General features: G+C 36.1%; 1 protein-coding gene across 4 annotated transcripts in view; it reads left to right on the top strand.

Annotated features, from left to right (window-relative positions):
- Positions 1–18674, top strand: part of asic2 (acid-sensing (proton-gated) ion channel 2) — a 345666-nt gene that overhangs the window by 300300 nt on the left and 26692 nt on the right. For all 4 annotated transcript variants that reach the window (XM_042721763.1, XM_042721756.1, XM_042721750.1 and 1 more), the window contains one exon: positions 5437–5587. In XM_042721763.1, coding sequence (XP_042577697.1) covers positions 5437–5587 — 151 coding nt within the window. The remainder of the gene's footprint in view (positions 1–5436; positions 5588–18674) is intronic.

Genomic DNA, 18674 nt, shown 5'->3' with positions numbered 1-18674 from the left:
TGGCATTATGCCATTAGCTGCAAGGCACTGGCACTCGCTGTCCAGAGTGAGGATATAATGCGTCTGGACTCACTTCTCTTCCACTCAAAGGCTAGATCTGCTTAACAGGCAAGGACTTTTCTCCTTTCTCTCACTGTAAAAATGCATGGTAGAACTTTTAAAAAAGGAAGACAAAAGTTTGGTTGACTTTTTAGAATTGAGTTGAATTCATTTGCAGAATTAGTAAATGTCTTGTCCAAACTTCAGATATCAAGTTGCCATGACGTATTTAGCAATTTCCTATTTAGATTAAGTTAATTAAGAATTCTATAATTACTGTAAGATTACTAAGATTAACTTTAATAAGATTGCTGTGCAGGTTGTTTACATTGTTTTAAATTGTTTTTCATTTCATGTTTTAACAGTAGCCTGCAAAACAAAGATCTATGTAAACTTAGTTGTGCTTGTGTATTTGACGTAAAGTATATTTAATGTATATTATAATAGACCAGGTGCATTTGAAAGGGGAAGATGGGAAATGGCAAAAACATTATGTTCCTGACACACCAGTTAAAACTTCTCCACTTTTGAAGATGACTTTACTATGTGTGAACATTTGCAGAAAAGACCACATTTTTCTCTGCAGTTTAAAACCCTTGGGGAAGTCATAATTTTCCCTGATAAATATTTTGTCGGTCAGAGAGCCGATCTACATACTGCATGATCAGTCAGTAAATCTAGGACACAAATACAAGGTGCTCTACGGGCAGCATGCTCTGTTAATACAGTAGTTAGCAGTCAAGAAGATGTTTCAAACCACTCATCTAATCGTGGACCCCACATTAACCTGATTTATTCATATATCTATATTCTTAAACGAAACCTTGAATGAGAGAGCAGCTAAACAACTAGATGTAAATGAGCATGACCTTTTGTGAACGTCAAGTTGTGGTTTATCTTCTACTGCTTTCCCTAAATATAATTATCATAATGTATTCCTCGTCTGCATATTCTTACGGTCGCCCTCCGCACATTCACCTCTCAAAGGAGCCCTGCCACAGTCAAGCTTCTCTTGCCTACAGCCATATCACACGGCACCTTCACTAATAGCGTCTCTGTCTGTATCATTAAAAGCAATGGGCATCACTCAAACCAGGTCATGCCATTTTGTTCTAGAACACTCAAACTGCTTCCTTTCTTTGAATGTTTAATGAGATTTCTATTTATTCGCAGAAGTGCACAAACCAGCTAATGAGCTTGATTTCGCTCACAAAGGCGCTTACACACCAACATCCATGCCCTTCTGAAGTTGTCACAAATGTGACATGGTTATGAGATGCAAGTTAACTGAAAGTGAATTGATGTGTTTTATAACATCCTGTGTTTTAACAGAACCTGCTAACCTTGACGTAACAGAGGTTGTTTTGTTTCGACATGAAAGCACCAAATTTCAACACCAATGGAAGATTTTGAGTGAAAATGGAAAAAAGAGCCACTTTTTGTGTTTCATTATAATTTCATCTAAATTAATTTTGCAGGCTATTAAGAAAGTATTCAGCGTGTGTGCTCAAACCAAGCCTTCACAAATGTTTTACTGTTAGTTCAGAGAAACATCGTTGGTCAATATTAGCAAATGACAATTGGCATGTTTACAATGACTTTGAACATTAACATGCTAGGCACTAAGTGTTAATGAGCGCACCAACAAGGTATTTATTCCAAACAACAGCAGTCATAATGGCTTAAAGGGTTATATGTATTTGAATGCTTTGTATCTCAGTATTCTGTGAGAAATTTTTGCACGTCATTTTATGATGCTAAGTCTTTGATTAACTCCTCCTAAAACCTCATTTGTGACCCTGGACCCCAAACCAGTCATAAGGGTCAATTGAGATTTAAGGGAAATTGAGATTTATGCATCATCTGAAATGTGAATAAATAAGCTTTCCACTGATGTATGGTTTGTTAGGATAGGACAATATTGGGCCACGATATGAACTGAAGTTCTTAGCAATGCAAATTACTAATCAAAAATTAAGTTTTAATATATTGACAGTAGGAAATTTACAAAATATCTTAATGGAACATGATCTTTACTTAATATCCTAATGATTTTTGGCATAAAAGAAAAATCAATAATTTTGACCCATACAATGTGTTTTTGGCTATTGCTACAAATATACCCCAGCGACTTAAGACTGGTTTGTGGTCAAGGGTCACATTTAGTAAGACAGCGATTAGCAGCCACCTTTAAATTGCATCTTTTGTTAAGTTGGTTTGAGTTTTTTGGATTTAATTGTTACATTAACTCATTGTCAAAGCTGTATGGCTTAAATCCTAAACAGATGGTCTGATTCCAAAGAGACATCTTTGGTTTTATGATGAAAGACAGCTTTAAGTTGCTGATTCCTGTTTATTAAGCCACAAGTTATCTTAAGTGGAAATCCTCACTTCTGTTTGCCTTGTCAGTTGAAATTAAATTGAATTTGAAACACAGGGCAAGAAAAAGAACTAACACTGTCAGTCATTGCAGGAAATGTGGATTGTATGGCCCACTGTGTCTTTAGCATTGCTTTCCCTCAGTTCTAACTCTCTCTCTCTCTCTCTCTCTCTCTCTCTCTCTCTCTCTCTCTCTCTCTCTCTCTCTCTCTCTCTCTCTATCTATCTATCTTTAAAGGGTGATCTCTGCTAGCACTTAGCTCAGGCATAAAGGATGAGACTGAATATTCATGTCGATTTTGTGGGCTGTGGTCTGGCAGCTGCAGGCTATGGTGATTTATCTTGAACGTCTGTGTATGTGTGTACAGACATGCTGTAAGGAGAAACCTTCTCAATCATTCATCCATCCATCAAGCTCCTACACTAGATAGAAGCAGCTCTTTCAGAGATCTTAGATCAGCATTCTCCACACCAGGCTTGGAAAGATACCGTTTTAAAGCAGCTTTCCAAACACAGCTTCATGCTTGTCTTCCAGCAAAGACCAAAGCTTTCGACGCTTGCTTTTCTGTTAGTAGATTGCAGCTCTTATAGAGAAATATAGTACACCTCTCTGTCCTTAAAGGGTTAGTTCACATAAAAAAATAAAAATAAAATTCTGTCATCATTTACTCACCCCCTTGTTGTTTCAAAACTGTATTGGCTTACTTTCTTTTGTGGAAGAATGCTACAGCTGTTTTGCCTGTACAATGAAAGTCAATGGGGTCCAAAACATTATTGGACCCTACTGACTTTAACTGTATGGAGCCCCAAAAAAATACAATTTTACAAAATATATTTGGTGTTTCACAGAGGAAAAAAAGTCATACAAGTTTGGAATGACATAAGGGTAAGTAAATTATTTTAAATGTTCATTTTTGGTTGAACTATCTTTTTTAAAGAATCTTGATTCTTAGACACTGAGGGAGTTGAAACATGCATAATCATAATTATCATCATTATATATAATGAGGGATCCAGATTTTTCCATTTATGTCTTTTCTTGAACTGTCCGTTATCATCAAAACAAGCTGAGAATTGCTTTATCTTGTTCTCTTAATTACATATCTCGCTCTCTTAATTACTCACTATCTAATTTAATCCCAAATTAGGGCTAAAAGGAAAAAGAAAGGGATAAAGGACTTGAGTTTTGTAAAGGTGGTGGTCTCTCTTCGCTCAGTTACTCTCAAATGGTTGTATTTGTCTCTGTTCAGTCCACTGCGTAAAACACCTTCATTGGTAAATGAATATAAATGCACCCATCTCTCCATCCTTTCTCCTCCATGTCATCTGAACAGGGAACATTCGGGTCATTCTATCACTCTTTCCTCGAGGGCTTTGATGAGGAAGGGCTCTGAAGGGTAACGGAGAAATTCACTTTGCATCCTGGAATCAGATTTTATCTATAACTCACAGACCCATAGCAGAAAAGAGTATTTTCTCATTTTAAGGGTGAGCCAGAGGGCATGTCTGAAGATGAAGACACTGCACAGTTCTAAACATGTTCCTCAAACAAACAAGGCAGGAAATGCAAGTCTGAAACCTCAAAACATGACTGTCAGTCTGATGAACAGTGATTATAGTTGAATGATGTTAAAGGGGTGGTTCATCTAAAAATTCACCATGTCCTTCCAAAGCTGTAGAGTTTCTTTCTTCTGTGGAACACAAAAGGATAATCTGCTGGCTGTTCTTTTCTATGCAATTATAGTGCATGGAGACTAGAACTTTCAAGCTTCTAAAAGGACTAAAAAGCAGCATTAAAGCAGTATGAAAGTAGTACATGATTTATGCTTTCCAATTCTTCTGAAGCCATGTGAATTCTTTGTGTGAGTAAAAGACTTTAAACAGATCAAAATTTAGCATTTTTAAATTCACATCCAACTTCACTCTAGTTCTCCTTTTAAAAATTCACGAGAGAGAAATTCATGAAAGAAGTATTGATGCCCAATTTGTGATTTTTTTTTTCTCTTTGAATTTGAAATGCCTATATTATTAACATATTGGCTGTTTATTAGTACTTATAAAGCACATATTCTGCATGAACGAATTCTACATCCCTAATCATACCTAATAGCTAAACTTAACATCTACCTTAGTAACTATTAATAAGCAGGAAATTAGGAGTTTAATTAGGCAAAAGTCATCGTTAATGGATTGTTAATAGCGAGAATTGGACCATAAAATAAAGTGTGACCAGGAAACGCATTATGCTACATACAAACCAGTAGCAGCCTACAAGGCCTATGAAAATTGAAGCCTATAATTTGCAGTACTGCAAATAAATGTTTTAATATGGAACTGTCAAACATTTTAAAAAGTAAACACTTTACAGTTTTGCTTTAAAAAAAAAAAAAAAGAACACTAAAAATGTTATAATTACTGACCCTTGTGACAACAAGCTCCAATATATTAATTATAGTTATGTGTAGTATTTCAACTCTTGTTATGACCCGTTAAAAAAGTAAGGCCACTCAGTATTGTGTGTGTGTGTGTGTGTGTGTGTGTGTGTGTGTGTGTGTGTGTGTGTGTGTGTGTGTGTTCAATGAATACCAGTAAGGCACATGAGAAACAGGACATAAATATTGTATGTGATAAGTAAACCACTGTTTATGTGGAGCTTCATGCATTCTGCAATCTCCGCCCACTAGAATTACATTAGTATCTTTGTAACCTAGAGAGTATTCCCATCTCAGGAGGACGATTCAGACAACTTTACAGCTCATTTTTAATGATAAATTATTTATGTGACTTAAAAATAATAAAAGCAAATATACAAGCTTCACATGAATACTTTTGAACACTTCGGCCAATTTATCTGCTAAGCTTTCATTAAAATGTAATTAAATGTATTTCATGTCATTTATACACATGCAAATTAAGTCAAAATGGTTGTCTGAATCAACTGCCTGATATGAATAAATTAATGAAAAAAAAAATTTATGAAGTCAAATAAACGTTGTCTCTCATTCTTCCTCTTTCCAGGTGTTTACACGTTATGGAAAATGTTACATGTTTAATGCTGCCGAAGAGGGGAAGACTTTGAGGACTACAATGAAAGGAGGAACGGGGAACGGCCTGGAGATCATGCTGGACATCCAGCAGGATGAATACCTGCCTGTGTGGGGAGAAACAGGTAAACACACACACACACACACACACACACACACACACACACACACACACACACACACACACACACACAAATGCAGTCAACCCCAATAACTCTACGTACACTTGAGCTGTCCCAGAGGTTTTCCTTGTTAAACATCTCTCCTTATACACAGGAGAAACTCTGATTGTCTTACAGGTGTCTGATTAGGGCAGGGTTTTGTCAGCGCTTTCAGTGTGTTGCTGTCCCCAGGGACACAGTGAATATTTGCAAGAGACACACACCTTGAAGAACAGCTGTGATGCTGTAATAGTGTAGACAAATCCGGTGGGATTCATTATCAAATAGAAGTTCTTGCATCCTGTGGAAATGATCTGATGTAGGTACACTTCTCTGAACAGTGGTACACAAAAACTTCAGCTTTTTTGATTATCATTGTGACACCCAAGTAAAGCATAGCTACCCTTGTAGTGTGTTCGATATTTCAAAGGAGACAAAAGCATTTAGGATTAAAAGAGCAGCATTGAGGATTCCCAGCCAAAGATTCATTAGCATTTTAAAGGTTGCGAGTTTAGCTGAGGCTGAATTCAAACTTATTGCAAGAAATAGCACCATACTTTTTCCAACAATGAACAAAAGGAATCAGAGTGTGGTGACTATACATTTCATCAGCTGTTATGGGAGAGTGGCCTTTAAAGCAAAGGCACAAATTGTACAACAGCTTTATTGCTGCTTCAGGGCTAATACATAAATCCTTTAGATTTACTTGTTCCTCACCTTCACATAACTGTGATGTATATTGACAATTCTTCTAAAATTCCTATGTACAGTAGATCCAATATATGGCCTGTTTTATGGCCGAATGCGCATTTGTTGTCAGATCAGCCATTAGAGCAGTGCTGTGGGGCGAGTGCCTTGGGGAGATTCCTTGCCGTCAGATTTGCTGTACTGATGATATACGCAAGAACCAATGACGTTTGTGCAGTTTCGTTTGCTCCTCCTTTTTTCTCTTGGTGTCCAGTATTCTCACTGCACAGCTCTTATGTAAACACATTCTTGCGTGTATCGTTAAAGCACCAGAATTTAATTGTATGAAGATGTTCAGTGAATAATGCATCACACAAAGCAATCTTATGGTTTAAGAAGACTCTGAATATTCCTCATTTGGACTACTTTTATGATTCTTTTATGTCATTTTTGGAGCTTGAGAGCTACTATTCTCTCATCCCACATCCATCTCCTGTTGTGTTCCATGTTGAGTGAATTAATTTTTTATATTTTTGGGTAAACTTTTCCTTTGATATTGCTCTGGCAAAGATGTTTTCATTCATTACTTATTCATTTACTTGAGGACATTTGGATAAAAGTCATTGTCTATAATCAAAATGATCTGTGCACAGAAAATAGCAAAACACTACTTGAATGAAAACTAAACATTATTCATCTAAATCAAATTTAAAGTTTCATTGTTTCTTACTGTAAACAAAAAGATTATTATTCTATTATATATAATAATATATTTAATCTATTATTCAACAGAAAAAGGCACATAAAGCTGAAAGACAAAATGGAGCTGATGTTTTTTACAGTAGATACAGTAGATCAGGTTACGGTGGTGGAGGAAGTTTTTCAAGCTTCAAATGGAGGCGTGACAATAAAACTAATTTCTAGCTCCGATTGAATAGAAGAAAAGTCAGCAGATCACCTGCTGTATTGTTTACTTTCTTCTTAGTTTAAATGATCAGGACCAGAAAGTCATCTGTCTGCATCCACCATTCTACCTCTGACACTCAAACATTTTTGGAGGACCATGGGGAAAGAGATGGAGAAATTGGAAATGGAAGAGGTGAAGAGGAAGTGTGCACATGCATATGTAATATAATAAATGTGCTACATCGTGCACAAGGAAGATGACACGTCTGGAGCAGAGAAAGAACCCATGATAAACTTGCTATCATCTTTTTCAAATTTAAGACACTGAGAGAGATCCCTGAGCCTCACTGAATAAATGTGCAGCCAATCCGTCATTCTGTCTGCTTGTTTCCAACTCTGATGGGACTTGTTCACTTTGAAAGAAGAAATGGGGAGATAAACAATATATTATCTAGAGCAAGATTCGGTGTGCTTGAACGGGATATTTATGTGTTTATTATTTTTTGGATGCAGTGGTGAAGCTCAGCAGAAATGTAAATGCATTCAAAAGGTCACTTCTTCGTATTTGTTTCAGTGCATTTTGCATTCCCCTTTCTCATTTCACTTCTCTTACTCTTCATGTTTTTCTTCTAAATGAGTGGATTCATACTAAATGAACTTACTTTCACTATCTCTCCTTGTAATAGATAAAAATAAAAATTGAAGTCAATGTAAGTTGGCTAGCTTTCGTTAGTTATCTTATCTGTGGGTTGTTAGATCTAGAATTCTAAATTATAATAAAGCAGCGCTGTAAGATTACTTCTATCTAAATAAATTTAAAGAAAGGGAGAGACTGCATGTGTAAGTTACTTGCATCTGTATTCAGACTGACCATGGGATTAAATGGTTGTTTACTTGCACATCTCTGGACTGTTTGTTTGTTTGTTTATTTTAGATGTTATTGATTCAGAGAGCACAATGCCTTAAAAATACCTTTTTATGTGTCTCCATGTTGGTTTCTTTCTTTTATGTAAATTCCTGTTTGTGCTTTTTTATTTTATTTTTAGCTGTTTATGTGTGTATGTGTGTGTGTCAGGGTTGTGTACCATTTAGAAGTGATTTGAGAATGTGAATTAAATTTGTAGAACACAAGATGTGTAATTATAATTCAAATGTGAATTTAAGTAAATTTAAACTTAATCGAATTAATAAAAATCATATCTGCATGTTTTGATGATAAGAATAAAATTATTGTTATTGTTATTATTAATAATAATGATACAAAAATAATTTCTCCCTGTATGATTTAACCATAAACTAGTCATAAACAACATATAGGGTATTTCCAGAAACATGAAATGATGATAATAATCAATGCTTAAAATGCCACCTATATGAGTGTTTTATTTAATTTATATATGTCTTTATATTTAATAAATTATACTTCATTTTATGGACTATAGTGGAAAAGCACTTCATGCCCCAGAATGGTTTATTTACTCAATTGTTTACATTTGGCAGTCAAAATTTTTACATTATGTTTAGGTAATTAAATATAAAGTCATCTGGAAACAGTGTGATAAACATTTTTGTGGAGCTGCATAGAAACATTTATGGCTATGTTAATTTTACACTATTGGGCTTAGTTCAGAGTAATTTGAGAAAGCATGTTGAGAAATTAATAATCCTGTTAGTTATGTTTTGATGTGTTGGGAAATTCTTCTGGCGATGTAACTGGTAAATTTCTTTGAATTTAAATTCAGAACATTTCTCTGCAAACTCCAAATTTAACGTCCCATGAGGCTCAAATGTATTCAAATTCAAACTCATGAACTGAAAAGGAACCCATCTAAAGCTTCCAAACTTTGCTTAACCCTGATGTCTGTGTGTTTTGAAAGGTGAATGCCTCTGTGCTACAAAATGTAATATATAGTTGGTTTTGCATATAGAGTTTAGGGAGGAGACCACTAAACCACTCTCAAATCTCAAATCTCTAAAATCTCTTTCTGTCCTTTATGCCTGCACTCTCATCTCGGTTCCTGATCAAAGCTGGATATTTATGCATTCTGCACAGCAGCATGTGTTGTTTTTCCACTTTGTAGCTGTGGAAATGCCAGAAGATTTTAGCGGGTGATCACTAGGTCTGGACTCAACAGCCTCAATCTGTAAAGATATTAAATTTCACATGGTGAATATTTGATTGATTTCTGTCTGTTTCTAAAGTTAAATTAAACCAATTTGCTTAATTATTGAGCTGAGGACCCCAAAATGGAGTCAGTAGTCATTTTTAACCAACAATTGTTTGGTTGTATGCAAATATATTAATCACAGCATTAAAGAAGCATGGAATAAAATGATAACACTTCATGTGTCTTGTTAGAAGAGGCAAAGGAATAATTTCAATATACTCAAATGAAAAATAGAAGAACAGTGTGTGTCATAGATCGCTCAACGAGAGGATGGAGAAGAGACTCTCCGAATAGGTGTTTTTGCTCTCTCTCTCTATACCTTAATTCCCCTCATAATGACCTGTCTTTCATCTGTAATATGTAAAGTGTCAGGTGTTAGAGAAAAGATGCAAAGAGACAGACTTCAAAAGCATTGGCATGGTTTTGAGTTGAAAAGAGTCCTTCTCATCTTTCTGCTAAGAGCATCATTCTCAAGACTGATTCATCTGTGGTTTATCTTATGGATTCATCCTAACACACACATACATAAATTAATGTGAATGCATTTATGCTGGGTTATTCAATTAAAGGATTATCCCATTCAAATATGAAAACCATCCCATCTAGTGGGCTGTTAACTATTGCGGCCAAATTATTGTGCCAGAAGGTGCATGCACTTCCCCTTAAATTCTCGGTTGGACTAAAGCAATAATTTGTATTGTGTCTTGGTTTGGTCAGGTTTTTATAGCTTCAGAAGGCTAAATATATATATACATTGATTCATTTCGTTTTCTTCTTTTAAAGTTCCAACTTCTTACCAGCAAAGGTGTGAACAATCAACATAACACTTTAGGATCAAATATGCATGGTGTATGGCTATGACATAACCTGTCAATTTCAGACTATTAATAGCAGGAGCAATTATAGGGTATTCATTAATTATATGCAACAGTCATTGCAGGGGTGATTTCAGCTTTGGTGAGGTCAAAACGTTTTGCAGTGGTCTCAAGGATGGTTTTTCACTTTTTCTGAGAGTGGTTGTGGGTTCATAAGTTTTTTGGCTGACTTTTCTTTATAGACATAAGAAAATTGGAACTGTCTATCAGGATATGTATGTCACTAACAGGGCACATTTGGTTGAATTGTATTTTGTGACTTGACTGGAACAGAGAGCGGGCTGCGGATGAGCGATAGTGAAGTGGAAAGGTGCACAGAGAGCTACGCTTTAATAATTGGTGACCTCTGATTTACAAATCCCAAGACTTGCACTTCTGTGTCAAGTTATATAACAAAACTTATATATTTGCCCTAAACATCCCTTTCTAAGACAGTGAAAGAGGTTTATTGTAAATCCACACAGATCTAAGCTAAACTATTGTTCAAGAGTTTGTGGTCAGTAAGATAAATATATGAGCAATATCACACGAGTAGCAGTGCAATATGGCTGTATATCAGCCATTGGTAATCAGAGTGTGCTGATATACAGCCATATCGCACATCTACGAGTGTGATATTGCATTTATATAACAGTTTGAAGGCAAAAGTGTGTAAATAAAACAAGAGACAACAATGGAGTGTCTTTAAAAACCCTCTATTGCGCGGAACTACTTCCTTCCGCCATGGATTCAAATCTCAGTTTGACAGCTGAGCCCAAGCCTCTGTTACTAATTTGAAAACATCACTTTAGAACTAGTTACAACAGAACAGTGAGTTGCTTCATTGAAAGCTTATTGTATTACTGTATTAAAAGCAGCGTATTATGTAGAGCCATTGTGGTCTAATGGCAGAGTAATGTAACTAAAATCATCATCACGAACAAACACACTGTTTCTCAGTATTAAATACTGTTATTAAATACTACTATTATTTATGTTAAATATTATTTATCGAATAATAATATTCAATAAACAACCATAATAAAAGTTGCTAGGAAATTCAGTCAAAAGTACAAAGGCTGATCTGATATACAGCATTACATGAGATATAAGTTATATTAGATATAACGTTGTCAGATTTTGCCCTTAGCCAAAACTATTTGCTCTGGAATAAATAATAGATTAATGAAACCAAAGACTGCCCGTTAGATTTACCAAAAACAAATCATATCTCATGTTTAACCACTATAGAGACATCAGAGCCAGCGGCAAATTCCAGAAGATCTGGCTGAGTTGAGGCTGCTCTCGGTGAGTTCATGAGCAATGAACGGCCACTGATGGCCTTGAGCTCACATCTCTGAGAACGTCGAAACAATTTTGCAAATAGACATTATCTTTATTAACAAACCGCATATTTGAAGTTTAAACAACTACATTCTTGCCTAATTGATGTTTAAACTAGAACATTATCGCCTAAAAACTTGTTAATTGTGGTTATTTGTTTTTTTGGATAATTTTGGACATTTTAAGATTTTAAAGGGAATTTGAACAGAATCACTGTTTCACGGCTGATCACTGAAACGGCCAGCGATTCACTGAACGAGCCGTATAACATCAAATCTGCGCTGGATATTAATATCCAAAGTATAGTGAAAACACTATTAATTAGCACAGTAACAAGATCGGCAGTTTAAGACATTAACTTGTGAGCACAAAACACAAGATATTCTCTTTTCAATATAAATAAGGCTTTATTTGATAAATCTAAGACATATAAACTAATCTAACACATAAGCACACGCACTCACACATTCACACAAGTTGCAGGAGGATAGAACGTTAGGAAAAAGTGAGTTTAAGAGAATGAAAATGTGAAATCCCAAGTTTACAGCAATACGTGAAATTGCATAGACATGAACAACCATTTAATCACTTAATTAACCCTCGCACTGAGTTCCTCAATGAGGTTTAAAATTATATTAGATAACACCAGTACAGATGTGAGTCTGGAGGTTACTTGCGTTGCCTGTTTAACGGGGTTCCCTTTTGTTGTTGCTGAAAAGGGGGTTTCCCGAAGTTGCTGATTGGCTGGAAGTTCAGTAGTCCCTTAAGCTATTCAAGAGTTATTTAAAAAGACATACACAATAAGTGATTAGAAACATTAAAATCAAATGTGTCCGTTACATAAATGATATGGAGTTAAGCAATGGACTGATATCCATTTAGAAGTCTTTTTTGAGTTCATTTTGGTGCATATATGCATTGGAAGGCATTCTCTGTGCCATTCTGGGGAGTAAGGATATGTCCTGTGGAGACCAGAGGGGTTAACAGGTCTCCTTAGGAATTTCAGTCTGGTTTAGCTAGGTGGGGGGGAAGTCAATCCAACGATCTTGTTTTACTCTCATGGCTTTACATGTGAGGGTCAGACTGTCCATCTCTTCGATTACTTGCCCCAAATCAGACAATCTCTTCTTCGAATTGAAATTGTCAATAATTGTTCTAATGGTGTTAATGTTGAAAGCTGTTCTCTGAAATAGTTGGTTAGTTATCTTGCTTCAGACTGTGGTGCTAGGAGTTGATTTACAACATCCTGCCTTTCTGTGGAATTCGGCTCATGTTTCAACCAGGCTCCCGATCGAATCTTTAATTTGTCTGGTTCACGCTACATATTTATTAAATTATAGTGGATTTGAGCATTGCCATGACACTAGCTGTGAGAAACACTGCAAGCAGAGTGATACAAACGGTGAAACAGTTATCACAAGAATATCGCACTCCTCTCAGCCAATCAGATTCGAGAAACAGAAAGAACTGTTGTATAATATATGTATGAAAGAACAGCAGCAAGGACACTTTAAATGGGCTTTTATAATGTTATTAAAAATCAATTTCAAATAAAAAAATTATAATAAAATATATAATAAATAACAAATATTGATCAAAGAATCTTAAAAAAAGCATCATGGTTTTCACAAAAATCTACAGCAAAAATCTAAATCTATATGCTTTATAATAGAAAATGTTTCTTGAGCAGCAAATCAGCATATTAGAATGATTTCTGAAGGAAGTTACACTGAAGTGGCACTGAACAGTGGAGTAATTTATAGGTACTTTGGTTATGGCATCACCCAGTAAAAGCCAAATTTCACCATATCTACAACAGCAGCAACACAGCGGGCACCTTGACGATGAAAAGACATCAAATTGACATCAAACATTGGTATCAAAAATGCAAATCAAACTGACATCAAAAATTTCACATCCATTTGACATTCACACACCGATGTTCTTTCGACCACCAAAATAATGACACAAAATTAATGCAATGAAAGAAAAGTTTTGACTGAAAATTAGTTTTAACTGCAAAATGGAGTACTACCAAGTGAAATAGCAATGTGCCATGGATTAACCTCACACACAAACAAACGGTTCCAAACTGTGTTACTTGTGCTATAGTGGTAAAAGTAATCAAAGTATGTTTTCCTACCGCATGGTACAGCCGTGCATAAACACAAACTACCAGAAATAGTCATAGAACAAAATAATATTTTATTGAAACACATTCTTGTGCGTGTTATAAGTTATCCAAGATAACTTGTTTTACATTAGATGACATGTACCCAGCTGAGAGTGACAGAATGTGAGCTGGACACGAGGTCACGGTTCGTTTTAGGATTGTCAATGCTTCTGAAGAAGATGGTCACCACTAACATAGCGCCATCTACAAGTGTGGTGTTGAACAGCAGAGAAAGCTTTGTCATTGAATGGACATTTGAAAGGACATGAGTGTGTGGATGTGAAATGGACACCAAGTTTCTGACATCAGTTTGATTTGGATATTTGAGCTTTTTTTATGTCAATTCCAGGCCTTTTGAACATCATTTGCACACTGGGACACATTTCAAAAGGAGATGTGGCAAATTGATGCTGTCCAAGACCCCAGTTAATAAAAAATCTATTTAAACTTAATCAGGCTGGCAAATAATTCATATTATGCGATAAATATCAATCAAACACACAAATCATTGATGCCAATGTGATGTCTATTTCAGTGCGAGTATTAACTTCATATTTTCACCCAAGAAATTGCTATCCAAACTGACCATAAAATGATGTTACACACCATCGTGATCAAGTCTAGACTAACATTTGACATCAGATTAATTCAACTGACCTCAAGGTGCCCTCTGGGAAGTGTCTGAGCCTCCAGTTCCTGTCCTTTTTCCTGTTTGTGTTTCTGTTGTGTTCATTCTGTTTCTTTAAACTCTGAGGCATTAATTTGGAGTGACAGATTATTATCTGGAGCAAACAATGAATTAGCATGACAATACTTTCAACATACAAATAAGAAACTATTCACCAACCTCACACCAACCTGACAGCAGATATACACATCTTATCGTTAACCTGCTTAGACACACACAGCAGCACATTCTTTCTTACATCCCCCACACATACACCCCATTACTGAGATTCTGATAATGACTGTAGTGAGAAATGGTGAAATACTAAAGCCTTCTTCACAAGCAAGTACAGCCTATAATGAATAGTTTTCTTCCCCGGCAAGACCTGAATCTGATGGCATTGATTGTTCAGGAAGAGATATTAGAGATGCTGGTTCTGATTCAGATCTGATTAATGGTTTTGGTTCCTTAAGGAGTCTGTTAATGACTGTTTTAGTACTTTGGTACACACAAATATGATATATTACAGATAATCTCCTGTGGCAAACTTCTGCCTAATATTGCTGCAAATGTAAAATAAACCACACTTAAAAGCCTCTGGATAATAATATATATTCTAGTCTCAGTCTCAGACGTCATGCTCATGGACCGTTGGCTGAACGTCTGATAAAGGGATTTCCAGGAGATGTGTGTGTCACATTCTTTAACATTTCACCTAGAACCAAAGATGCTGTAATGAAACCACCTCACGGAAGAAGAGAGGCGCCGTGTTTACAACTTTGACAATGAGTGCTTATCAGTATCAGCTTAAATTCTGGATTTTAAAAAGTATGTGAAATATTTAAAGTTTGCTGCATAGAATCTTTAAAATAAGTCCAAGAGTTTTACACACCGGTTTGTTATTGTCGGGACATTTCCACTCCCCTAAATCTGACATGCCACAAAATGAAATGTGATTGGTTGGTCCTCTTGGGCGGTCCCATTCAAAGCGGCCAAGGTTCCCAGACCTTCTGCCATCAGTCTGAAGGTCTGACTATGTGAGACTATATATATTCTAACAAATCTCACAAGAAATCATCACAAACACAATGTGCATTGTATTTCAAAACAATACAAACAAATACAATAAACCAAACTATTCATCCACTCATGCTGTTCCAGTCATGACAAAATCCAGTCATTTTGATAGAAATCCAGTCTGAGGGCGAAAGATTTACCTATGCAGATTTCACAGTGGGTTCAAGTTGGTCACACAAATGTGTCAATTTGAAAGTGGCTTCTGTGTGAGCTGTGCTTCATACATTGCTATACAACTGACAATAGAACATGGATCTTTTTTACTCCAACTACTATGACCTAACCATTCCATTTTTTTTTTTTTTTTTTTTTTTTTTTTTATGGAACAAAAAAGCTTCATGCATTTTCATTATAATGACAATTCATTGTATGACAGTTCATGGCTGGCAAATAGAACAAAATAAAAATGCCATAACATTCTATTTATTCTAAGTCTTCCAAAGCCATAAATGATGAAGGAATGATCTTTAAGCAGCCATAATATGTTGTATTTGCCTTGCATTTATTGCAGTTGCATTCAAACTGTGGATAATACAGTAGTGCAGTTTATTTACTAAATTTGTAGTATTTCATAGTACTGTTCCTTTCTGTGCTGGAAGCATCTTTCTTTTATCACATATAAGGACAAAAGAACACAACTGAGCTAAAAATAATTTCTTATGTCATGGCGCAGTACACGCAGTAGCAGTGCCACAACTGAAGCAGTGCCGGAAACCCTGTCAGAGTATTTTAGTATAGCCTTCCTTCCACGAATGGAACATCATGAAATTTGTATTTTATTTTATTTATTTTTTTATTTATATTTTTTAAAGTGAACTGGTCCTTTATTCACAGTGCTAGTGATTATTGATTTTTCATTTTTATTTGACTTTTTATTTATTGTTTGTCTTTTTTGGCAGTTTAATAAATACAGTTGTTAGTTAGTCTTTCTTTCTTTCTTTGCAGCACACTTTACATGGTCTGTAAATCCGGTCTGTAAGCTTGAGTCCACATGACTCTTTGAAATGTTTTGAGCTTGTAACTGTCTTCTGGAAACTAATACCCATCATATTTGACAAGCTACACTTTGGTGCATTTGATATGGGACACATACACAGCTGAAAGTATTGACTGGTCCCAGCTTGTGTGAAGCTGGTTGCAGCTGCTGTCATGGTGTGTTTCCATCAGTGATTTGGCCTCTGGAGTGTGAGTGGAAGGTGGGGGGTCCTTGTGGCTGTGCTCTCCTGTTATGATTGGCTGTTAAGATGCCAGAGAGCCTGCGGGGGTCCTGATGACTGAATGAGGCCTCTCTCCTCGCCAGGCCTTTGAGAACGGTTGAGGTGGGTGGGGGAAAAATTAATAAATCTATCTCAACCAATATCACAGGCTAGCGAGGCACGGCTAATCAAACAAAATGACAGATATTAAATGTGTGAGTGTCCTGTGAGTCATGGCAATGCATTTGAGAGAAAGAAAAACAGGAAGACTGTGAAATACGTCTGATTTCCTGAACTCCTTTCCTTTATGTTATTTATTTATTTGTTTATTTTATTTTTTTTGAGTCTTTATGAGATAGATTGGTATCATGTTGAATTGAGTACTAAAGCTGGTACTTTTTCACGAACAGTCAGAATAACCGACACTTGGGTAAGATAATCCAGAAGTATATCATATCTCACAGCGAGTCATGTTGTTCACTGACTGCTGTCACAGAGTCAACAACAACCACAGCACCAGACCCCCACACTCCGCCCACTCGTTTAAATTCACTAGAGATCTGATCACCTGCACCTGTGTCATCCAATCAGCACAGACTATATAAACCACTCACCTCAGTTCACTGTTGTCTGGTCTTGTTATTCCTATTATAGCATTACCCAACCACTGACCTGCATGGATTTGCCCTCTTCAGTTCGATATTCATCTGCATCCAACCTGCAAAGATAAGAATGTTATTCACTGAACTGATCTCAGCATTGCTCTGTTGACCAATCACTCACCTGTTATCTAGTGGTGGGCAGAGTACGGCTTCATGAAACACTGAAACAGTCGAAGCAAATGTGCAGAGTCTTCGAAACAATTCAACACCCGTCTCTAGTGGTCATCTTCAAGTATTGCCCTGAAACAGCATTGGCAATTAATCAGTTGACGAATTACAACATGTATGTTGTCTTTCAGTATGTGGGTTGGGGGAGTGATTAGTGTGTTTTCTTGATATGTTGTCAGATCCTGTCACTCTAGGTTTGAATACCGGGAGAAGCAGGAATATAATTATAATAAATATTTGCAAGTTGTGTTTTTATTGTTCCGTTCTTGTAATGTGTTGTAACATCTCTCTGACAACTGAATTAACTCTTTGTGAATGTTATTTTGATCATGAAAAAATAAATATTAATAAAAGACATCAAGCCACAACTGCCGTTTTAATTTAAATATATTAATTGTTCTGCTGCATGAACGCCACTTTTATACTTTTGTGGGAGTTAGATCAAGACAGATGTGTGATTGTGTGGTTTGTTTCCGACCTTGTCGATCAAAAGCAGATTCGGGTTTTGAAACGCTTGTGAAACATCCCGATGCTTTGAATCGCCTTAGTCACGTGACGTGTGTGTTTCTAATCACACTTCAGAGCAGTGTTTCGAAACATCTGCGCTTCGGGATCTCGACACCATGTTGAAAGGTCAGTTTTGCGTCAGCCATCCCTACTGTTATCCACTTGTATCTGTCAAAACCGGCAATACACCTGTTTGGATTACCAGTTGCATTCTTCATGTTTTATGACAACTGCTCATAGACATATTTCTGTATAAGTATATGTGAATGTTTTCAAACAGAAATCAGGATGAATAATTTTAAGTTATATTGTTGGCTTTGATTTGATAAAATAGTGTGAGAGGAGACAACAATGGGAGAAAATAAATTTAGAACCAACTCAAGCCACACATACACAAATCACAGACTCACGAAGATCTTAAAACAGCCTACCTTTTAAAAGTTTGGAGTCAGTGTCAAGTCAAGTCAAGTCACTTTTATTGTCACATCACCACAGCACATGTGCCTTGGTGAGTGAAATTCTTGGGAGCGTGCTCCAGAAATTGCAGAAACAGTTAACATATAACCATACAGACTTCAACAGGTGAAAATATGCAATATGCACATACATATAGTCAGTACACACAGTGTACTATTTGGACAT

The sequence above is a fragment of the Cyprinus carpio genome, chromosome A3, assembly GCF_018340385.1.
Source record: "Cyprinus carpio isolate SPL01 chromosome A3, ASM1834038v1, whole genome shotgun sequence".
NCBI lineage: Eukaryota > Metazoa > Chordata > Actinopteri > Cypriniformes > Cyprinidae > Cyprinus > Cyprinus carpio.
Note: the sequence above shows the minus strand (reverse complement) of the source record. Positions and strands in the feature narration are given on the sequence as shown.